Source organism: Phacochoerus africanus, chromosome 1, assembly GCF_016906955.1.
Source record: "Phacochoerus africanus isolate WHEZ1 chromosome 1, ROS_Pafr_v1, whole genome shotgun sequence".
Taxonomy (NCBI): Eukaryota; Metazoa; Chordata; class Mammalia; order Artiodactyla; family Suidae; genus Phacochoerus; species Phacochoerus africanus.
Genome location: NC_062544.1, coordinates 212,666,883 through 212,692,002, shown reverse-complemented (window position 1 = coordinate 212,692,002; position 25,120 = coordinate 212,666,883). Strand labels below are relative to the sequence as shown.

Sequence of the window (25,120 nt, the reverse complement as noted above, 5' to 3'; positions counted from 1 at the left end):
GTACCTCTTAAATCTGTTGTTCCTCACTCTTTTGCAGCCCCAACACAGTTCTTGTCTGAAGTATTAAGATGTTCTTATAAAAAGATTGATCTTTCTTGCCTTGCTTTTACCTACCCATTAGCAGTTCTTTCTCTGTTCTGTGATCAGAGTTACTCAAACTTCTCCAGGCGGAATGAATCATTCTTGCTTCTGCTTCTTCTGTGCTGCCATAATGTTGTTATACACATTGCTGTTAGAACACTTATTGTAATTATTTACTTTCATGTCCTAGATGATATCCCTTTCCTCTACACCAATGATTAGAAAATAGGTAATGTTTTTTGAAAGAATGTACAGCTTAATTTAAAATTTTATTTGGGGAGGGTGAAATTAGCTAAAATAGTCATTATTACCCAACTTACACACTATAAACTATCCATTTTCTTTGGTGTCCATTCATCAGTTTCAAGTTAGGACCTTACCTCTCATAACTATTAGCTCATTTGATTCTTCTAATGAGAACTGTTGTATTATTTTATTATATGGCAAAAGTATCTATTGAGGAGAATAGTAAGTAATAAACATTCAAATTTATAGTTTGTTATGCTTTACTAGAAATATTTGAATATACTTTTGTTTTTTCAAATATATGCTATTTTTCACTTCTAAACAGGCATTTTAAACATTTTCCTAAGGTTTTCTTTAGGACATTTGAAAGTTAATATATTTATTCCTTAAAACTGAATGGGGAGTTCCCGTTGTGGTTCAGTGGAAACGAATCTGACTAGTATCCCTGAGGATGCAGGTTTGATCCCTGGCCTTGCTCAGTGGGTTAAGGATCCGGTGTTTCTGTGTGGTGTGGTGTAGGTCACAGACGCGACTTGTATCTGGCATTGCTGTGGCGTAGGTCAGTGGCTACAGGTCTGATTTGACCCCTAGCGTGGGAACCTCTGTGTGCCTCAGGTGCAGCCCTAAAAAGGCAAAAAACCCCCCAAAATCAAAAAACCCCGCACAACTGAATAGGCCTTGAAACAGATATGCAGAAGAAACTAGTGCTTAATTAAGCAAAGTTATTTAAATTTTTATTTTTTTTAATTCAATGAGTTTTTTTACATTTATAGTTGTATAGCAATCATCACAACCCAACTTTATAGCATTTCTGTCCCAACCCCCCCCAGTCCAGCCCCCCAAATTGTCTCCTTGAAAGCCATAAGTTTTTTAAATTCTGTGAGTCAGTATCTGTGTCCACTGTATCCTTTTTTAGATTCCACATATAGGTGAGAGCATATGACGTTGGTGTTTTACTGTCTGACTAACGTCACTTAGCATGATAATTTCTGGGTCCATCCATGTTGCTGCAAATGCAATTATTTATTTCCTTTTTTATGGCTGTGTAATATTCCATTGTGTATATGTATCACATCCTCTTTATCCACTCCTCTGTCAGTGGGCATTTGGGTTGTTTCCATGTCTTGGCTATTGTATTTAGTGCCGCGATGAACATTGGAGTACATGTATCTTTTTGCGTCGTGGTTTTCTCTGGATAGATGCCCAGGAGTGGGATTGTTGGATCAAATGGTAATTCTATTTTTAGTTTTTTGAGGAATCTACATACTGTTTTCCATAGTGGTTGTATCAATTTACATTTCTACCAACAGCGTAATAGGGTTCCTTTTCTCCACACCCTCTCCAGCACTTATTGTTTGTAGACTTATGGATGATGGCCATTCTGTCTGGCATAAGGTGGTACTTCATAGTGGTTTTGATTTGCATTTTTCTAATAATTGGTGATGTTGAGCATTTTTTCATGTGCCTGTTGGCCATCTGTATATCTTCTTTGGCGAATTAGATCTGCCCATTTTTTGATGGGGTTGTTTGTTTTTTTGGTATTGAGATGTAGGAGGTATTTATAAACTTTAGAGAGTAATCCCATGTCAGTCGTTTTCCTTTGCAAGTATTTTCTCCCATTCTTTGGGTTGTCTTTTTGTTTTGTTTAGGGTTTTCCTTTGTTGTACAGAAGCTTATAAGTTTAATTAGGTCCCATTTGCTTATTTTTGTTTTTATTGTCATTACTCTGGGAGGTGGATCAGAGAAGATATTGCTGTGGTTTATGTCAGAGGGTTTGGTCTATGTTTTCCTCTAAGAGTTTTTCTAATTTCATTCTTTTACATGTAGTTGTCCAGTTTTAGATTTTTCTTCATTTGTTTTTATTTTCTGATCAGTGCTTTAAAATTATCCTATTAAAAAACAGGCAGAGTATTCAGTGGGAAGGACGTGCTCTAAAGGCAGATATTCTATAATCTTTTGACAGTTTTTAGCAAAAAGTGAATAGGTCTTTTTGTATGTAAACATTTTATTCATTAAGTGTATATGTAAGAACGGACAAAAATAAAATGATTTTCTAAAATGAATTTCTAGAGTTGGGAGAGATAGTACAAAAGGCAACTTTCATAATTTAGTGATCTTTCAATAGTTTAGTCTAATTAAAATATTTGTTTAAAGTCCATTAATTTATTTAATAAACACTTACTGAGTACTTAACATAGACAATTTGGCATGTACAACTGGGAGTAAGGCAAAACCTTGCTCTCATGGAACATATGTTTTAGCTGGGGAAAAGACATAAGTATATAAGAAAGTATAAGATAGTCATGAAAACTACGAAGAAAATACATAGGGTTGATATACTAAAGAGTGCTTAAAGGCCTACTTTTTTAAAAAGTTTTATTTATTTATTTATTGGGTGGCACCTGTGGCATATGGAAGTTTCTAGGCTATGGGTCAAATTGGAGCTGTAGCCTCCGGCCTACACCACAGCCACAGCAACACGGGATCCTTAACCCACTGAGTGAGGCCAGGGATCGAAACGGCATCCTCATGGATCCTAGTTAGGTTCGTTACCACTGAGCCACAATGGGAACTCCCTTAAAGGCCTACTTTAGACCTTTGTGAAGAAATGCTATTTAAGCTGGTACTTGATAGATAAGAGCCTGTGCCCATCTGGGCATAAAAACCATGGCATGAAGACAGAACATATAGAATGTAGGCATTGAGGTGGGAGTAGTTTTGGGTTGTGGTTGGAGCGCGGGAAGAGGGAAGAGGGAAGGTTGGAGTTCCCGTTGTGGCACAGCGGAAACGAATCCGACTAGGAGCCATGAGGTTGCAGGTTCAATCCCTGGCCTTGCTCAGTGGGTTAAGGATCCAGCACTGCCGTGAGCTGTGGCGAATGTAGGTCGCAGATGTGGCTCGGATCTGGCATTGCTGTGGCTGTGGTGTAGGCCGGTGGCTACAGCTCCAATTAGACCCCTAGCCTGGGAACCTCCATATGCTGTGGGTGCGGCCCTGAAAAGACAGAAAAACAAAAACAAAAACAAAAAAAAACAAAAACAAAAACAAAGGGGGAAGGTAGTAGAAAATTGGGTTGGAGAGGTAATCAGGAGCCTCATCACAAAGGGCCTTGGAGGCTGTAGTAGGGAGTTGGGAGATTTCAAGGTAGATGTAATATGATCTTATTTATTGTTTAAAAAGATCACTGTGGTTGCTATGTGAAGAATGGAGTAAGGAGTCCAGAGTAGAAACAGACTGGTTCATAGATTGTCGCAACACTCAGGAAAAGATGTGGAGATTGGTGGTAATGGTGAAAAGTAATGAGTATTTGTATTAAAGATAAGTATTGAAGGATCTCCTTTTTTTGTGTGTGTGTGTGTTTTTTAGGGCTGCACACACAGTGTATGGAGATTCCCAGGCTAGGGGTTGAATCAGAGCTGCAGCTGCCGGCCTACATCACAGCTACAGCAATGCGGGATCTGAGCTACGTCTGTGATGTACACCACAGTTCATGGCAGTGCTGGATTTCCAACCCCCTGAGCAAGGCCAGAGATTGAACCCAAATCCACATGGATACTAGTCAGATTCGTTTCCCCTGTGCCACAATGGGAATCCCTGAAGGGTCTTTTTTTTTTTTTTTTTTTTTCCCCCCGTCTTTTCTAGGGCCACACCCATGGCATATGGAGGTTCCCAGGCTGGGGTCTAATCAGAGCTGTAGCCGCCGGCCTATGCCAGGGCCACAGCAACGCGGGATCCAAGCTGAGCCTGCAACCTACACCACAGCTCACCGCAACACTGGATCCTTAACCCACTGAGCAAGGCCAGGGATTGAACCCGCAACCTCATGGTTCCTAGTTGGATTCGTTAACCACTGAGCCATGATGGGAATTCCTCCCTGAAGGATCTTAATGACTGGTTAAATAAGGAGGGTGGAGAAAAGATGGAATTATAAGAAATTCAAGTATTTATCAAGGTAATGGTTTAATCAGTACAATTTTATGGTTTTAAATATGGCCAGTTTTTCCTTTGAGTTGAAAAATGGAATGAATTTTGTTGGTATGTTTTTCTTAACTGTTTTTGCAAAAAGCAGGTCAAAAGGTTAACATTTTTGTTTACTTTTCTGGAAAAGTATTAAACTGTTAGAATAAGCAAATTTTACAATGTTTCATTCTGGGTTAGTTTTTAGAATAATGCATAAGTGATTAATCAAGTGTATTTTCCCTCAGATTAATGTTCTTCAATCAAAAAGGAGATCTGAAATCCTAAAATCAGTAAGATATTTATTGTAATGATGGTTTAAATATTTTAGTATGGAATTAAATGTATGTATTTAAGTATTTTAAAATAGCACCTTATATGTATGTGTATGTGTGTATATATGTATATTTATTGACTTATTTATTTATTCCAGGTTCATAATTAATCTTCTTAATGTTTTTGTATTTCCTATGTGTCCCTTAGCTGCTTTTTTGTCTCCTTTATGTTACAGTTATTTATATGTGTCTCATCCTCTAATACACTGTAAGCTCCTTAAATCAGAATTTCAATATTTGAGATTGAGGGCACACATAAATAGTATCATTTTACAGAGTTTTTCCCTTAGGATTGTTGATAATGTATTAGCCTTTTGGAATGAAGTTAGAAAACAAACAAGATGAAATGTGAGGATCACTTTTATTCCCTGAGCCTTTACACAATCATGGCAACAATGATTTTTTAATTTTTTTGTCTTAAAGCTAACAAGGAAGTGGGCAGAAGATGGTAGTGGTATGGACATTACATTCTTTCATATTTTGAGAACCTTAACAATAATTTCTCCTCTCTGATTTTATTCACTAAAGTTTTTTTTTCTTCTTTTCTCAAAGGGTCTCCTGAAATTGCTTTTGATCCTTGTCCCCACCTAGCTTTTTCCTAAATTCTCTGATAATACTTATGTTATTTCTTATCAGATAAGTACATTATACTTCCTTTTTACCTCCACATCCTTTCTAGATTGAGAGTAATGTGTGTTAATGGCAGAAAATGGGAAAATAAAATGTATGAAGAAAGAACGAAAATATTTATAAATGCTACTACCAAGAGAGAACCATTGTTAATATCTTGGTGTAGTCTGTGTGTGTGTGTGTGTGCATGCATGCCTGTTTGTGTGTGTACATGAACGTGTATATGTACCTTTTAAAATTACATTTAATTTTTGAAACAAAATAGGTATCATTACTGTATACTGTTTTATAATTTTCTTTTTTCACTAATACACTCCAGAATCATCATGTGCCACCAAACATTTTTTTTTTTAATTTAACAGTGACTTTTGTGCAGGTAGAATTCTACCATATGAAAATAGTAGAAGTAGGCACACTTTTTTTTGAAGGGTTGGATAGTACATGTTAGGTTTTGTGGGCCATATGGTCTGTGTTGCACCTGTGCTATTGTAATGAGAAGGCAGTTATAGGCAATATGTAAATGAATGGCATGACTGTGTTCCAATAAAACTTTTTTTAGGAGCATGGAAATTTGAATTTTGTATAATTTTCACATGTTATGAATTACATGTCGTCTTTTCATTTTCTTTAACCATTAAAAAATGCAACAATCATTGTTAGCTCATAGGCAATCTAAAAACAAGTTGGAGGTTGGGTAGTTTGTAGGTTATAGTTTGTTGACTTTGAATATACCTTATATTAATTACTTATTGATGGTTTTTTAAGTAATCTCCCTGTTTTTGACATAAAGGATAACATTATGAGGTCATTCTAATGAATAATATGATTATGTCTTTAGAATAGAGTAAGATGAGATTACTTAGTCAAAGGATTTAAGCATTTATTGTTTTTAAAATATATTGTTGAATTTTCACTGATAGTGTGTGAGAATGAACGTTTTCCCACATTTTACCAACATTGGTTGTTAATTCCCTCTACTCTAACTGTAATTTGGTAGATAGGAAGTATCATCTCATTGTTAAATTTTGGATTTCTTTGGTAGAAATGAGTATGAACATCTCCTCCCCCCCCCCATTTCCGTTTTCTGTTTCCTTCATCTCATTTTCTGTTGGTGTATTCATGTTTTTCATATTCATTTGTAACATCTCATGTCTATTAAGACTATTAACCCTTCGTCATTTGTTTTTTTCCTAGTTTATCTTAACTTTTAATATGCTTATTATGTGTTTTGATGTGTAGGCATATTTAAAATTTTTATGTAGTTGTAGCTATTAGTTTCCCCACTCTTTTAAAAAAATAATTGTTGGGTTTTTTAAAAGTCATGGTCACAAAGCTGTACAACTGCTGTTGACTGATTCCATAATAATATTTTAGTGAGCTGTCATTGTGTTTTTTCATTGGTTTTTCTCTTCCAAAAAAATTTCTTTTGAATGATTCTTGAGTATTAAGGACCTTACCACCTGTTTTAGATTTCAGGGAATTAAACAGATGTCTCTTCTTGATAAAATTGTATGGATGTTTGAAGGATTCTTTCAGTGTTGTGATTGAATTATTTTAGTTCTTTCTCATGTAAAAACTTAACTAGTAAAAATAAAAGTGATTTTTCTCTCATGAAGAGATAAAATATAGAAAAACTTAGTAAAAAATCTTAACTCATTAACAATAGTTATGGATTTTTGGAATGAGTATAGCAAAATCTCCATATTGACAAAAATCTCTTGCCTCATTTTATTTTGGTAGCTTGAGAAAAAAAAAATTCTACTACTTTGTGTTGTGCTTAGTGATCTCGCAGGTTGTAAAGTGTTTGTGATTGTTTTGTTTTGAAAAGCTTTGTGGAGTTCCCATTGTGGCTCAGTGGTAACGAACCCGACTGGTATTCATGAAGTTGTGGGTTCACTCCCTGGCCCTGCTCATTGCGTTAAGGATCCACTGTTGCAGTGAGCTTCGGTGTAGGTTGCCGGTGTGCCTTGGATCTGTTGTTGCTGTGGCTGTGGTGTAGGCCGGCAGCTGCAGCTCTGATTCTACCCTTAGCCTGGGAATTTCCATATGCCATGGGTGTAGCCCTAAAAAGAAAAAAAAAAGAGGGAGAAAGCTTCATATGTCCCCTCCTAGTTTTTTAATGTTTTATTTGTAATTTTAGGTATTGCCAGTGTGTTTGGTTGAAAGACAAACCAATATTTTATAATGTACCTTGGGAGATGTTGAAGCTATTGAAAACTTGATTCTTTGCATTATTGCAATATGAATTTTGATCATTTGGATATATTCTAAACAACTGTAATTTGGGACATTGTTAATTTTAATCCACTCAGAAATTTCTTTTGTATAAAATTCTTATATTTGCAAATATTTTTAAAGTATTCTCTTAAGAAAAAAGACTCAGTTTAATTTTAAATAGATTTAATATTTCAGGCTCTTATAGATTCATTTTTAAAGAGTAAATAGGATCAGAATTTTTAAAAAAATTTAGAATATTTATCTAAGAACTGACTTTTAAAATCCTAACCTTCGTTTCCTCCTTTTAGATGCTATCCTTTATGTATGCACATTTGGCCTTCTTTCATCAAGGATATGATCTATTTAGTGAACTTGGGCCCTACATGAAGGATCTTGGTGCACAGGTAATGTTCTCTATTTCTTGATTCTGTGTTATATACCAATATATGTGTTTTTTTCAGTTGAGATGTAATTGACATGTATTTATTTCAGGTATACAACATAATGATTCAGTATATGTATATACTGCAAAATGATTACCCCAGGAAGTCCGGTTAACATCCATCACCTAACATAGTTATAACTTTTTCTTTCTTCTGGTGAGAACTTTTAAGATCTACTCCTTAGCAACTTTCAGATATACAATATATTATTAACTATAGACACCATGCTGTATATTACATCCCCAGGATTTGTTTATGTTATAACTGGAAGTTTCATACCTTTTGACCTTCCTCACTCATTTTGCCCACTCTCTAACCTCCACCTCTAACCATCTCCAATCTTTTCTGTGAATCAGGGATATTTTCTTTTTTTTTCCTTTGGATTTCACTTATCAATGAGATCATACCAAAGTTATCTTTCTCTTTCTGACTTAGTGTAATGCTCTCAGACTCCATCCATGTTGTTGCAAAAGACAAAATTTCCCCTTTTTATGACTGAATAATATTCCTGTGTGTGTGTGTGTGTGTGTGTACGGCACATTTTAAAATCCATTCATCTGCTGATGGACGATTAAGTTACTTCCATATCTTGGCTAAATAATGCTGCAGTGAACATGTGGTACAGATATCTTTTCGAGTTAGTGGCTTCAGTTCCTTCAGATCAGTACCTAGAAGTGGAATTTCTGGATCATGTAGTAGTTCTATTTTTAATTAAAATTTTTTAAAATTGTAGTTGATTTACATTATTCTGTCAGTTTCTCCTATACAGCATAGTGACCCAGACATACATCCATATCCTCTCTCTTTCTCAAATTATCTTTCATCATGTTCCATCACAAGTGGTTGGACAAAATACTCTGTGTTATACAGCAGGACCTCATTGTCTATCTATTCTAAATGTCACAGTTTGCATCTGTTAACTCTCAACTCCTAGTCAGTCCCACTCCCTCCCTCTCTGCCACTGGCAACCGCAAGTCTGCTATCCATGTACGTGAGTCTGTGTTCTATAGATAGGTTCATCTACAGAGGAATCTCCATACTGTTTTATCATGATGGCTGCACCAGTTTCATTCTAACCAGCAGTGCTCAAGGGTTTCCTTTTCTCCATGTCCTTGACACTCATCTCTTGTCTTTTTGCTGACAGCTATTCTGACAGGTACGAGGTGATATCTCATTGTGGTTTTGATTTGCATGCCCTTCATGATTAGTGACATTTGGCCACCTGTTAGCCATCTGTATGCCTTCTGCGGGAAAATGTCTTTTCAGATCCTCTGCCTGTTTTTTAATTGTATTGTTTAGGGTTTTTTTTTTGTTGTTGTTGTTATTAAATTGTCTGAATCCTTTATATATTTTAGATATTAATCCCTTATCAAATATGTAATTTGTAAACACTTTTTGCTATTTGGTAGGTTGCCTTTTCATTTTATGGATGGTTTCTTTTGCTGTACAGAAGCTTTTTGGTTTGATGTAGTCTGACTTACCTATTTTTGCTTTTGTTGCCTTTGTTCCAGTATATGTATTTTTAAAGAAATTTAACATATTGGGAAATTTGACATTTCATGGAATATGTTGATAGGACATCCAACCCAGATTTGGAAAAAGGCAAGACTTTCTCATGCTCTAGGTATTCCCCACATCTTATCGAACATTAGATTCCACCCTCATCCTACATTAAATATAAATTATAAAAAAAACACATTGGTTTGTAATTGGCTAATTTCAATAACTGCATATGATGACATTTATTAACTTCAGTTTTGCAGTTTTTAACCTTCCTGGGTCTCAGGTAATTTTGCAAGTCCTTGAAAAGCATCTAAAACCCCAATGCCTTTAGTGCCTAGTGGGTAAAATGGCTTGGTTGGGAGTGGCCATTTAGGATATTCTTTCAGTAATTCAGTTATGAGATGATGGCATCTAAAACTAGGGTCATGGCAGTAGGGTTGGAGATAAATAGATATACTTGGGGTATATTTAGGATATAGCTAATTGGAGGATGGAGAAACATGATGAATTCAGGTTTAAATGTGTTGATTTTTGAGGATAGGACATCTAAGTGGATGCATCTGGAGCTCAGGAAAAAGCTAGACTAAAGGAGTTAATAATTGCTAATGTAATTGCTAACATATAATTGAAACCCTAAGAGTGGATGGATTGACCCAAGTGGAGTTAATAGGTATTTCAGAACTGTGGAGCCGTTTTAGAAAAACATAAGTGCTCAAACCTAATAATTTTGATTTATGTAAGTGAAAGTCAAGGTCTACTAGCATGGAATAAAAAGAGAATCTAGCTCAGTACAGAGCCCTAAAAATGACCTACTCTTAAGAGATGGCTGGTTAAGAAGGGCTTGATGAGAACATAGATGAGAGAGGACTTGGAAAACCAGGAGACGGTGATAGCATAGGACAAGGAAGGAGTGTCTCAATAAGATAGGGGTGGTTGTCAGTACAAATATTGGAAAAAAGTTGAAGTAAATCTAAGACTGAGAACTATCTCTTGGGTTTAGCAGCAAGAAGCTTATGTGTTACTTCTGTGAGAGTTGAGGGTCCAATTACAGTGGGTAGATGAATAGGAAATGGGCAAGTGGAGAACAGGGAAAAGTTTTCAAGAAGTTGTCTTGCGAAGGAGAGAGAGAGAAAAGTGGTAGCTAGAGAGGAATAAGCGTTGGAAAAAGGTTTTATTTAAGATACTATTTTATGTATTAAATTTCCACAGATTTAAAAGCAGATAGGAGTGGGAGAAGTTGAAAAGCAGAGAAGTGGTAAAATCGTAGATGGTAGGAGTGGAAGGGATTCAGAACATAGGTAGAGGATTGGGGTCACCTGGCTAGTTAGAGGAGCCTATTAAACTCGTGATGTCCAACCCTAATAGAAACATGAGACACATCCTCCTGGGCTCCAGACTCTCTCTTCCTGATAGAGTACCCAGAATCTGGGAGAGAAGACTAGCAGTCTTCACATCTATGTCCTCCAACACTCCACCATGTTGAGAAATTTATTTTTCTTTATGCTTCTCCCCCAGCAGAGGGAGGGGAATCTTCATTTCTGCTGCAATAGCAGCGGGGTGGGATACAGCAGAGAGATTTACTTACCGATGTGACAGTTTTACTACCAGCACTTGCATTGAAGTACTGGTGTAGAAGAAGGTACATGCATGCAAGTTTATAAATACTAATTTGAACCTTGGCAGCTGCCTTCTACTGCATTTCAATCTGAATGTATGAAAAACATCAGTATGCCATTCAATTTAAGGCTATGAAACTGTGGTATAGTGGTTATTCCACTCATTCAGTATAAGAAGCTGTTGAGGATAAACATTTTTCTAGTGCACCATGTACTGGAATTACCCATTAAATCAGTGTGATATGTCATTAAGGTATGTGTGCATTAGATCCTAAAGTGGAGTAGTATAGTTGATATCTAAAAAAACACTTTGTAATAGTGATACTTCTATTTCGGTTCTTTTTCTTTTAGTTCTTTATAATTGTTCAGTGATATTAAGATTCTCTGGCTAGTACTAGATTCCTGTAGAGAAAAAAATACCATTTGTGATAGTGAATAAAGGACCACATAGTATTTTAAGAAGGCCTTTTTCAATTTAACTTCTAAAGGATTTCAGTTAAAACATTTGGATGCTTAATAGTTTGTTTCTCCATATTCTGTTGATATTTACATTTTTATTCATTTATCACACATTAGAGATTGATGGCTCTTCAGAGTTGAAATGACATCTTGATCTAGAAGAGTGGGTCCACATAATATTTTATAACTTCATCGTTTGTCATTCCAGAAAGAGGAGTTCAGAAAGCCAGAGCTTTTGTTATAATACTGGAAATCATATAATTTTCTTCTGATGGAAAGGAACAAGAAAGAAATGGGGAAGTTCCTTTTGTGGCAGAATGGGTTAAAAACCCGACATAGTGTCTGCAAGGATGTGGGTTTTATCCCTGGCCTTGCTCATTGGGTTAAAGATCTGGCATTGCTGCAAGCTGTGGCGTAGGTTGCAGATGAGGCTGGGATCTAATGTTGCCGTGGCTGTGGCATAGGCTTGCAGCTGCAGCTCCGATTTGACCTGTGGCCCAGGAACTTCCATATGCCTCAGGTGTGGCCATAAAAGGAAAAATATAAAGAAAAAGAAAAAAAAATAAATGGGATTTTATGATTTCATAATTCTTGGTTTTTAAAAAAAAGAACCTTAAAAATTGCTGATTTTATTTCCTGGCTTAATGAATGATTACTATTTTATTATTATTACTATTAGTAATTTTTGTTTAGCCTTTTCTTTTATCTGTTGAATTATTTTTTTACTTTTTATATCTGATTATAACATTAGGAAGCTAACTTGAAAACATACGCATCTTGAGTGGTTGGAAGTGTCTGTGAGAACTTGTGAGAGCTGGCACACACTAGCTTAGTGGCTACTTTTTGTTGTTTGGGGGAAAAGTCACCAGTGTATCTTTTTTCTGTTTTGTTGGTGACACTCAGAATTGCTGAGTAGATCAGCAGGCAGCCGTCTAGAGGCATTCTCTTTATTCAAGGAGTGAGTGTATTATCATTATTGTGCCCTTGACAAGGCCTTCTGTCACATTTGCTTGGCACCATGATTGTTCATAGAAACATTTTCCCTAGTGGAGTTATAGACCTTCTCAAAGAGGATATGATACCAGAGGAAAAAAAAAAAAGAACTTCCATTTTTAGCCAAAGTGCCTTTATAGGTAAACCTAAATTGACTGGCTTATTTTGAATATGATTTTTTAAAAAATAATCATGTCTTTAACTTTTAAGTCTGTACAATTTTCTCCTTTTATAGTTGGATCGACTGGTTGTGGATGCAGCAAAGGAGAAAAGGGAGATGGAGCAAAAACATTCCACAATTCAACAAAAGGTACTTGAGGAGAGAAGTTAAAAGAGATTAATTGCTGTATTACACAATTGTTTGATTATTGGTTTCAGCAAGTTATTTTTGTGTTGAAACAAATCCTTTGAGTTGCTTTAATAATTAAATTGTATAGATAAATTCCTCTGTTTTTTGTGAAACATAAAATGTTTTTCCAGTGTTCAGGTATGTATTTTATTGTTCTTTTATATCAAAATATTTGATAGTTATGCTCTTGCACCAGTTTATAACAACCTCAGTATGTTAGGGCCTTAGGGCCCTAACTGATTAAAAGACTACTTATAGTTTCAATTAGGATATCAGCAACACATACCCCTGTAAAAGTATGTGTGTGTGTGTTTGAGAGAGGGAGAAAAGGGGTGTGTGTTTGAAAGAGAGAGTGCAGGGGTGTGTGTTTGGTGCTAGACGTTTCCAGCTGCAGTCACTCTAGGCAGCACTTACCCTCTCAAGTCATGCTGAAATTTCACTTGTATTTCTTTTTTTTTTGTCTTTTTTTGCTATTTCCTTGGGCTGCTCCCGAGGCATATGGAGGTTCCCAGGCTAGGGGTCCAATCAGAGCTGTAGCCACCAGCCTACACCAGAGCCACAGCAGTGCTGGATCTGAGCCGCGTCTGCAACCTACACCACAGCTCACGGCAATGCCGGATCGTTAACCCACTGAGCAAGGGCAGGGACTGAACCTGCAACCTCATGGTTCCTAGTCAGATTCGTTAACCACTGCGCCACGACGGGAACTCCTCACTTGTATTTCTTGTTAGTTTGCCTAAGCCTAGCTACACTGATGTTTGAAAAAATACATTTTTAAAAGTGAAAATATAAGTGTGAAACCCGTTTTTATTTCTGTGTGCTAAAAGCTTTGAATATGCCATACCTGGAATTTAGGCTAATAATATTTTATCTCTATATAGTCATTGATTTTGTGTGTGTGTGTGTGTGTGTGTGTGTGTGTAGTAATCTGAAAATAAAGGGAGAGAACTGGGGGTTGAATGTAATAATACTAGTATGTAAAAAGATGCCTTCTAAACTTACCTCATAGAGGAGATACCATGATCATGAAGGTTGTTTTCCCAGGATTATCCGTCAAGGAAGCTTAACCATGTCATTCCTGAGATTTCCCCAAATGTGGGAAACTTAACTGTGTAATATTTTAGTAGTGGGCAACAATAGTCATAACTTTCCTCTAAAAGGACAAAGAAAAAAGATGCCTTCTAGGATTTCCTGTTGTGGCACAGCAGAAACGAATCCGACTAGGAACCATGAGGTTGCAGGTTTGATCCCTGGTCTCGTTCAGTGGGTTGAGGATCCGGTGTTGCCGTGAGCTGTGGTATAGGTCACAGATGTTGCTCTGTTCTGGCATGGCTGTGGCTCTGGTGTAGGCCAGCGGCTACAGCTCCAATCAGACCCTAGCCTGGGGACCTCCATATGCCACGAGTGTGGCTCTAAAAAGCAAAAAAAAAGAAAAAAGCCTTCTAGCATTGTTTTAAGAAATCTGTTCCCTTTGTATTAAGCAGTCAAATCAACTTTAGTTATGGCTTATTTATTTAGAATTTAAAATATCAGTCTGAAATATCATTTAAAACAGATTTGGCATAGATGATATTACCAGAAAAAAAGTGAGAGTGAAATCAGTAAAAAAGTAAGGAAAATGTTACTGGTGATGTTATTAATATTCAAAGAGAAACATTATTTTAAAAGGGTAAGATTTTCTACGAGATCACATTCAATTCATTACTTCTGACTACAGTCAGGTAAGACGTACCTCCATGATTTGTTTTTTGTTTTGGTCTTTTTAGGGTCATACCTGTAGCATATGGAGGTTTCCAGGCTAGAGGTTAAATTGGAGCTATAGCCGCTGGCCTACGCCACAGCTACAGCATTGCCAGATCTGAGCTGCATTTGCGACCTACACCACAGCTTACACCATGGCTCACAGCAACGCAGAATCCTTAACCCACTGAGTGAGGCCAGGGATCCAACCTGTGTCCTCATGGACACTAGTCAAATTTGTTTCCACTGAGCCACAAGGGTAACTCCTGATTTGTGTTTTTTTTTTTTTTTCTTTCTGATTTGTTTTATTTAAAGTTAGAATCACTTTTCTGAGTTCCTGTTGTGGCTCAGCGGGTTACAAACCCGACTAATATCCATGAGGATGCTGGTTTGATCCTTGGCCTTGCTCATTGGGTTAAGGATCCAGCATTGCTGTGAACTGTGCTGTGGGTCTCAGATGCAGTCTGGATCCTGAGTTGCTGTGGCTGTGCTGTAGGCAGCTGCAGCTTAGATTCAACCTCTAGCCTGGGACTGTCCATTGGCAGAGAATGTGGCCTTAAATAAAAAAGCAAAAAAAGTGAGAATCACTTTTGGTTGGATGACTTGTTTTAATGACATTACTGTGGAAAGATTTTTAAAAATTTGCTCGAATCATTTTTAGTTAAAATGAGAGGTGATGATTTTAGAAACATGTGACTGTTTGTTTAAATTGAATTATTTAGTGAATATTATGCATCTTTTAGTTTCTTACCCTATTATGTACACAGCTTAATGTCCAAAAGTAGTAGATTATTAAATCTGATTAATTTAAGTAACTGTCAAATTATTGTTTTCCTTTGAGAAAGTAATGCTATTTTTTTGCTCATTATGAATACTTAACCTTTTTTTTTTGCTGTTTTTGCCCCTAAATGCTGACACAAGGCTGCATTACAGGTAAAAAAAAAAAAAAAAAAAAAACGGAAAAGAAAAAGATCCATCAATTCAAAATTAAAGTGTATCTAATGTAATTATTTAGATTTTTCAAGAATTGAAATTAATCAGTTGAAGAAACGATGCTCTGCATATTCATGTACATGCCTTTGGATATATGCACATATTTCTGATAGATTTATACCCAGGAATAAAACTACTGGGTCAGAGGGTGATATATGTTGAGCATTAGTAGATAATGCCAAATTATTTTTCAAAATGTTAACGCCATTCCCAGTAAGCAGCACTGTGTGAGAGTTCTCAATGTTCCTTGCCACCTTGTCATATAGTGAGAGTTTTAAACTTTTGGCTAATTTTTGTGGGTAGGTATTGACATCTCATTGTGGCTTTAATTTATGCTTTAGTCACAAATGACCTTCCATATAGGGGCACTTAGATATCTTGTTTCTTCAATATCTATTTGTCTTTCTCTTGTTTTTCTATCAGGTTGCCTAACTACCTGTTGATCCTATCTTCAAATGTTCTAAATATTAGATCCCTCTTGGGAGATAGACACTTTTAATTTTCACATAGTTGTAAAAATGTCTTTTCTGTTTGGTACTTTTTGTGTCCTTCCCAGCTCATATGTATGATGATATATATCCTGTATAATTTTTTTTTGCCACACTTGCGACGTGGAAGTTCCTGGGCCAGGGATCCAATCTGAATCACAGCAGTGGCCCAAGCTCTACAGTGACAGTGCCAGATCTTTAGCCCACTGAACCACCAGGGAGCTCCTCCTCTATTATCTTCTAAATGTTTATAGATTGGCCTTTTATATCTAGATCTTTAATCAATCTGTAATTGGTTTTTTTTTGTGTGTGTAATATGAAGTAGAGATCCAGTTTCATTTTATTTTCACATTGGTTGCTAAATGACCTGGAATCAGTTATTAAAAAGTGTGTTTTGTAGTTCTCTGGTGGCCCAGTGGGTTAAGAATCTGGCGTTGTCACTGCTGTGGCTCTGGTTACTGTTGTGTCACAGGTATCTCCCTGGCTGGAAACTTCCACATGCCGTAGGTATGTCCAAAAAAAAAATTGTTTTTGCCCTGATACTCAATGCTGTATTCTGCTATACATCACATTTCCATACATAAGAGGTTTGTTTCAGGCTCTCTATTCTGCTTTATTGGTCTTTTTGTCTTAATTATGCCAATATTATGCTATCTTAATTATTTTCAGTTTATAGGTTATCTTGATATCTGGCAAGGCAAGCCCTTCTACCTTCTCTTCTTCAAAAGTAAATCACCAGAGTTCTCTGTTTTCATATAAATTTCAGGAGCAGCTTTCCACGTTGCATAAAAATAGCTTTTGAGATTTTATTTGGGATCACATTGGATCTCTGAGTCAATTTGGAAAAGAATCGCTATCTTTATTTTATAATATTCTCTAGTCCATGAGCTTAAAATATTTCTCTGTTTTATTTAATGTCCTTCATAAAGTTTGATAATTTTCTGGTACATCTTTTTTAAGATTTATTTCTAGATGCTTATTCTGCAAGTGTTATTATAAATATTTTTTTAAAAAATTTCTTTTCTTACTGTTTACTTTTGTCATATGTTAGAATAAAATTGGATTTTTCTGTATTGATTTTGTAGTCTGTAGTCTTGTTAAGCTCTCTTTAGTACTCATTTATCTCTGGATTCTTTTGGATGTTATGTATACAATGTCACATCAATTTGCAAATAATCTTTTCCTTTACTTTTTGTTTGTTATCTTGCTGGCTAGGACTTCCAAAATAATCTTGAGTCAACGTGGTAATAGTGGTCCTTCTTGTTTTGCTTACAAGTTCAAAAGAGAAAGCTTCTATGAGAGTCCCCTCACTGGCCAGTCTTGGTCTTGCGTTCTATTCCTTGGGCCCCACACCAAAGCTACAAGTTCTCCTGTGAGGCAAATTCCCTTAAAGTGAAACTTGGCTTCCTTGCTCTGTTTACATTCATGGCTTCCAGTTTTCACTTATTCTTTTGCCTTTGAGTATTCCTTTCTAATTTGTCAGCTCACCAGTGTATTTAAATTATAATATATGTTTTATTCAACATTATTAGTTGCTTTCATTATGAAAGTCTATCTCACATTTTAAGTACTATAAAATATTAATTTATATTAATAGTAATTATATTTAAGATTATATCAAGAATATAGTTGAAAATTATAATACTTATAATGCACTGCAATTTCAAAGAAGTCTTATTTTATGTTTTAAGTGGCTTTGGAATTATTACAAAACTGCTATTACAGTTGCTATCTTTAGAATGCTGCCAAACTCAGTTACTTCTATTGCTGCCTTAATTCTGTCTACCTGATTAAATAAATTTTAAATGAAGGAATTAAAGTTTTGCTGATTGTTTTCGCAAAAGTTAAGGTAGAAAGAAACATAGCAATTTATTTACAGATTGTTTCATTTGATTATTTTGGATTATTATGTCTTTTATGGTTAAATTTTGACAGATGTCAGCAGTTTTTTTTTTTATATATAATGATTTTTATTTTTTCCATTATAGCTGGTTTACAGTGTTCTGTCATTTTTCTCCTGCACACCAAGTTGACACATACATGTATACATTCTTTTTTCTCACATTATCATGCTCCATCACAAGTGACCAGATATAGTTCCCGGTGCTATACAGCAGGAAGCAGTTTTGTTTTTAATTCTTAAGTTAGTCTGTTTCCTTTTCTCACTGTCATAAACAGAGATTTGTAAAGTCCTTAGATTATTCTCACTTTGCTTCCCTTCCAGTGCAGGGCCCCCACATCCCAGCATTCTTGGCATGTGATCTCTGCCACATTGGCATGCCAGTCTCTGCCAGAATCATTATCAAGACAGAAAGTCTACTGCTGTCTAATAGGATGGCATTCTAATTTTGATCATTGCTCCAGAAGTAATTTTGAAAGTTTCGAGACTGATTTTTAATTTGGGGATTGCAGCAATATTGTAGTTTTATTGAAATTACTTTGGAAGCTCACCAGGAAGTATTTTAAATATAGGATTTATTTTAAAACTCAATGAATCCTTGGAGGAAAATTGATAGTTTGAATCGCGTGCATGTGAAGACTAGGATGATTAGAATGACAGTAGTAGATGACTGTGTCATTCTATAGTCCTCATAGAAAGGTGAGCTTGGAATGCCCACTCAACACTGTGGTGCCTCTCCTTTGCAAAAATAAAGTTTATTTTAGGAAAAAAAATGTCTTTATCTTTTTCTGAACTGCAAATAGTGGAGTTATTATTCCTACCTGATTAAGAAAACAACCATAACATATTTAGACAATAGTGGTAAATTTAAATAATGACAATTAAATATACCCAATTACTTTTTCATAAAAATTGTTAGCAGGCATATCACCATAAAATGTTGGGATTAATTGAAAACATTTTAAGTATAATACCTGTAGAATATCAAGTTGTTTTCTTTGTCTATTTGTATAAATTTTTTTTTGTGCTTTTAACCACAATGTATGTACAATTTATTGTACAAGTTAGATATTTTATAAAATTTATATTGCTTTTTCTCTTTTAATGTGTATTCTCTATAATCATCTTTGTTTTTACACATCATAATAATTATTGCATAATAGTCCACTAAATCGAAATACATTATTATGTTGAAGCATTTTTCTGTTAATGAACATTTAGGTCTCCTCCTTTATGAATATTGTTGATAATAACTGTCTTAATATGTAAAGCTTTTTTACTGTATAAGCTGTTTTCTTAGGATAGATTTGTTGTCTAGGGAACTTAGTAAAAATTATATGGACTTTTTAATATGTTGTTTTGTCTAGGATTTCTCCAGTGATGATTCTAAGTTAGAATATAATGTAGATGCTGCAAATGGCATTGTTATGGAAGGATATCTGTTCAAACGAGCCAGCAATGCCTTCAAAACTTGGAACAGGTAATATATTTCAAATCCAGTCTTGCTCTTTCCATATTCTCAGTTTTCTGACTTACCCTGTGGTTTGGCAACTCTTTCCTTCATAATTCTCAAAATTCACAGCCCATAGTAACTTTCCTGAACCTAGTGCATTGAAGATACGATGCCCTTCTAGAAAATGGGCTTTAAAAGCAAGTGAAAAATAATAGAAACAAGTGGAAAATAACAGTAGTAATTCTAAATTCTAAAATTTAAGCAAAGTTTAAACCAGGAAGCAAGGAGAATTTTTGTAATGCTTTGTCTGTAGTGACTCGATGGTTAAAATGAGTACATTTTTAAATGTGAGCTACCACCCAAATTTGTTGTGAATGAAATAGATCGGATCGCAAATTTTATGTAGAGTATAATGGATGAATGAGACAAGTGAGCTTTTTTTCCCCTTTGGGTTCTTCCCCTATATGATATTTATACACATTTTTACTTAATGTTAGCTTGTGAATCTTTAAGCGAGATGATCCTGATCTTTTGATCTTTGCAATAACTTTAACCAGGAGTTTTAGGAAGTGGGATTGTTCTTAAATGTGAAGTGTATGTGGCAGCTGGTGCTCCTTTATTCTAAACTTGATGGCTATCAAAGCCTTGGAATTTTTTTCTAATTTTTTAAAAACATTTTTACTTTCTAGGGCCACTCCTGTGGCATATGGAAGTTTGCAGGCTAGGGGCCTAATTGGAGCTACAGCTGCTGGCTTACACACAGCCACAGCAATGCCAGATCTGAGCCGCATCTGTGATCTACACCACAGCTCATGGCATCGCAGGATCCTTTCCCACTAAGCAGGCCCAGTGATAGAACCTGTATCCTCATGGATACTAGTCGGGTGTTTCTGCTGAGCCACAATGGGAACTTCCACAATTTTTTTTTGAAACTGATTTTTATGAATATTGATCCAGTGAATGTCTTTTGAATAGTGTATAGAATATTTTATTGTATCTTCTGATGTATTAATAAAGTAAAATAATTTCAGACATTAAGGCAAAAAAAAAGATTGGATTGTCTCAGGATCATCCTTCTGAATGACAGTGATTAGTCTTTTATTCAAGGATGCCTCTGTTCTTGCAAAAAAAGAGTAGTCAGAAAAATTTTGTAATAATTGAGAATAATATTTATTGGATTCTGGTTAATTGATTTACTATTTATTGGTTGAATGTGTATATTTTATTTGCTACTTGAACAGGATATGAATTCACTTAATGATAGAGAAGATTGTTTTCTTTTAAAAAAATGGACATTAGCAAAATAAATAGAGTGTTCTTGGTAAGTTTAATTTAGTGTACGTTTTTATTAATTTAAATGGAAACGATTATGCGTAAAAATTTAATGTATTGAAATGGGTTCTTAGTGCACTTATATTGATTTCTTGGTGATGAGGTAATGTAGAAAAAACATTCACTGATATTTTTCAAATATCAGTGATTCATTGAGTATTTCTCTAGCATTTGATATTGTCAGATGTTTAAATGGTACATGGTGTGTTGTATTTGAAATAATTGTTCTTTACCTGAGAATGAACATAAACTGATAAGAATAAGATTATATTTGATATTAAGTCCCTTTGAGTTAGTAAAACTTTAAAAATAATACACAATATAAAAGGATCAACTAAGTTGGTCTGGTTAAGAAGTAATGTTTTAGCTGTTATAAAGTTAACGTGAAAGATTAAAATTCTACTTTTTAAGCTGTAAAAATGAAGCCAATAATCTTTTAAGCCTATCCTGACAGATTTCTATAGCCGGAGTAGGAAATTAAAATAAAAAATAGTGTGATGGTCAAATTTTTATAATAAAGATTTCTCACCCAGTATGGTTTCATGAGATAATGTTAGAATTGAATTTTAACCTTCAGATTTCCAAACAACCTTCCTAAAGTTTTTTGGGGTTTTTTTGTCTTTTGTGTTTTCTATGGCCTCACCTCGGCATGTGGAGGTTCTCAGGCGGAGGTTCTCAGGCTAGGGGTCTAATCCGATTGTACCCCTAGCCTGTGAACCTCCCATATGCCGTGGGAGCGGCCCAAGAAACGGCAAAAAGACAAAAAAAAACCAAAAAACAAACTTAATATGAAATTCCAAACAATCTATATTTTGATAACACAAAATATAACTTCGGCTATAAAAAATAAGCTTAAAAACTTTTTTAAAAAACCTTCCTAATCCATTTGCATTATTAGGAATTAAATTGTGGGTAGCAAATTGATTTTATTTTCATATGCTTTTTTAAAGAACATTTGAATGAAAACACTAGTAAAAAGCAGACTTGTAAGGAATATGGCATATAAACATTACACAAAGCTCTTTTCAAAAACAGAAGTCAAAACCTTGAAGCAAAAGTCTTCAGTATTTTCTAGGTTATAGGTTAGTAACTTTATAGTTACTATAGTACTATAAGTACTATAAGTAATCTATTAAATGTTATTTAGGATTCCCTCTGCTTTTCAATTTGAAATGTATCTTAATTTTTTATATGAGATTTTCAAAAAACTAATCTTAAGAATCCTTCTTTTTTGGCCACCCCAAGGCATATGGAGTTTCTTAGCTAGGGATCAGATCCCAGTACAGCTGCCACCAGCAGCTGCAGCAATGCTGGATCACTAACCCACTGTGCAGGGCCGGGGATAGAACCTGCTTTCCAGCAGTCCCCAAACGCCACCAACCCCATTGCTCCACTCCTAATATTTTAGGAAATATTTGCAAGTAATTTCTCTTTACCTATATATGATTTAGGAGTCTGCCCTACTTGATTCTCTCTCCAGCTTGATTTGATATATTCTACCAGCCTTTGAATAAAAGACTGAGTGTTTGTGATTTTTATGCCTTAACTTTAAAAATCCCAGAATCTGGAGTTCCCATTGTGATGCAGCAGAAAGAACCTGGTATCTTTTCTAGTATCCGCGAAGATGTGGGTTTGATCCCTTGCCTTGCTCAGTGTTTCAAGGATCCAGTGTTGCTGTGAGCTATGGTGTAGGTCACAGACACACTCAGATCCCACATTGCTGTGGCTGTGGTGTAGGCTGGCAGCTGCAGCTCCGATTCTACTCCTAGCTTGGGAACTTCCATGTACTGTGGGTGCGGCCCTAAAAAAGCAAAAATAAGTAAATAAATAAAAAATCCAGGAATCTGAGTTTCCATTGTGGCTCAGCTGGTTAAGGACCTGACATTGTCTCTGAGGATGAGGGTTCAATCCCTGGCCTCACTTGGTATGTTAAGGATTTGGTGTTGACTCACAGATGTGGCTTGGATCCAGTGTTGCCATGGCTCTGGGATAGGCCCCAGCTGCAACTCTGATTTGATCCCCTGGTCCAGGAACTTCCATATACCGCATATGCAGCTGTAAAAAAAAAAAAAAAAAAAAATCCAGGAATTCAACTATTCAGATACAAAGTTTTTTTTCCTGCCCACTGTTGAAGTATTTTTTTTTTTTTTAATATTGTGGATAATTTTAGGGAATAAATTTTTTCATAGTCACCATGAGATAGTAATTATATAATGATACATTTTCTGTTGTTTATAGTTTTATGGAATAGTGGTATATAATATCTTCAAAAATCAACTTTTAAAAAAGATCTCATTCCTGAAGGAAATGTGAATTAGACTAGGAATTCCCAGATGGTTTTAAAACCTGACACTGTACTTCATAAAATATAAGTATATCTTGAAAGCATCATTCTATAATTAAAATTTAACTGAAAAGATTTTATTTTATGTGATATAATTAAAATAGTGTAGGAAGTGAAACATTTCATGTCTCATGTGAATTGTTGAGCTTGTTTCTGATTGGTTTCAGATTTCCGGTTTGTGATGTTTCTTAAGATTTTTATATGTTTTTTGTATTGTATATATAATATATATTTTTTGAAGATATGATATATACAAAATAATCTTTTCCTATCAGGCCATCTTCTCAGTGTGGCAGCTTCACTTCAGGCTCAAGTCGGTGCTAGATGGATTGCTAATACCTATATTTCTTTTCTGCTTTTCATGATAAATTTAGAAAAACTGAAGGAGCAAGGAAAACAATTAAATATTAACATTATTTAGTTATGAACTGTTAAAACTAATAAAGAGGTTGAATAATTATGTGCTCAGTTTTTGTTGACCTAGAAAATACAGCTAAACTCATAAAACGTATTATTATACAATATCTGAAAGCAATGAATTCTGTATACTGCTAGAACAGATAGAAATTTTAATGTCTATGGGCTTTTTAGTTTAAGAAATGTATGCATAGATTAAAGATAAACTACTTACGTGTGGCCAAAAAGTCTGCTATCATTTGATGAAAAGAGAGTAAGCAGGTGGGGGGAATTTTTCCATATGAAACATTCTCATTTGTTTCAGGTTTATATAGATATTTCTGTAGTGATTATTTCCATTAATTCTTTAGGATGAGGAAAGGTACTATCTATATTTCATAGCTATGATCGTAGTGGCAGAAAATGATAGAGTGTACTTAGTGCTATCAGAGCCTTCTGTACCATAATGCTTGAAGAAAATTGTGAATATTTTTGGAATATTAGCGATTCAGACCCCTAAGAGTTGGAATTAATCATATAAATGCCTGTACATAAAATATGTGAGCGAAATACAACAGATATTTTTGATTATTTCATTAGGTTATGAGCTTAAGCTGGTTCCTTTAATTCTTGCTTTATTTTCATATCATGCTAGTCTTTTGCTTATTTTGCACATTTGCGTTTTCATTCTTTTACCACCTTTCCCTTATGTTTTAATCCTGCCCCATTTTTTCACATGACAGGAAAAAGCCCGATCATACCAGGTACCAAATGGCCTCCCTCCCCTCACCCCTACCTTACTCCAGTTTCCTCTTTGGCACGAGAAAGCTCATAATTAACCTGCATTTATTTGGATTACTTGCAATGGATATAAAGTCTCTTGTGTTTTAAATCGGGAAGAAAATGTGAACATCTGATTTTAGGAATGGAATTGTACCTTTTTATTGCTTATCTCCTCAATTTGTTTTAATCTGGAAAAGAACATGTGACATGTTTATAGTTATCCAAAGCAGATATAGATTGAGTAATGCAAATATCTTTATATATATATATATATTTTTTTTTAAGGGAAATAGGATAGTAAATGTTTTTTAAAAATTTTAAATAGTAACGAGGGGTTAGTCCCTTTGTTAATAACCCTATTAATTATGTTTAAAGGAAACATTGTCAGTTCCTAGATTTTGTTGTTTTACTATTTTGATGTTTTTCTCTATGAAAAATTAAAATGAATTTTAAACAAAGAGGCATGTTCAAGCTTTTAACTTTGTTAAAGTCTCACCATTTGGCACCTATATGAAAGTGTACATGAATCCATCAACTGTATAGTTTTAGTGATAAAGTTTCTACAGATTTAGAGGTTTTAACTTTTTTTTTTTTTTTTTGCTTTTTAAGCCTGCCCCTGCAGCATATAGAAGTTCCCAGGCTAGGGGTTGAATTGGAGCTACAGCTGTCAGCCTATGCCACAGCCATAGCAGTGCGGGATCTGAGCTGCATCTGCGACCTCTATCACAGCTTATGGCGATGCCAGATCCTTAACCCACTGAGTGAGCTAGGGATCGAACCCTCAACCTCATGGTTCCTAGTTAGATTTGTTAACTGCTGAGCCACAAAAGGAACTCCTTAACATGTTCTTGATTTCAAATGC

General features: G+C 35.2%; 1 protein-coding gene and 1 non-coding gene across 4 annotated transcripts in view; both read left to right on the top strand.

Annotated features, from left to right (window-relative positions):
* The window catches only part of ACAP2 (ArfGAP with coiled-coil, ankyrin repeat and PH domains 2), a 154,154-nt gene that overhangs the window by 95,695 nt on the left and 33,339 nt on the right, over positions 1-25,120 (top strand). For 2 of the 3 annotated variants that reach the window (XM_047789196.1, XM_047789177.1), the window contains exons 7-11: positions 4,533-4,577; positions 7,775-7,870; positions 12,716-12,790; positions 19,318-19,430; positions 24,219-24,239. In XM_047789196.1, coding sequence (XP_047645152.1) covers positions 4,533-4,577; positions 7,775-7,870; positions 12,716-12,790; positions 19,318-19,430; positions 24,219-24,239 — 350 coding nt within the window. The remainder of the gene's footprint in view (positions 1-4,532; positions 4,578-7,774; positions 7,871-12,715; positions 12,791-19,317; positions 19,431-24,218; positions 24,240-25,120) is intronic. The other variant, XM_047789187.1, reaches the window with a different exon arrangement.
* Positions 13,824-13,984, top strand: LOC125114441 (U1 spliceosomal RNA). The gene has a single exon (XR_007131801.1). It is a non-coding gene; the product is annotated as a U1 spliceosomal RNA (small nuclear RNA).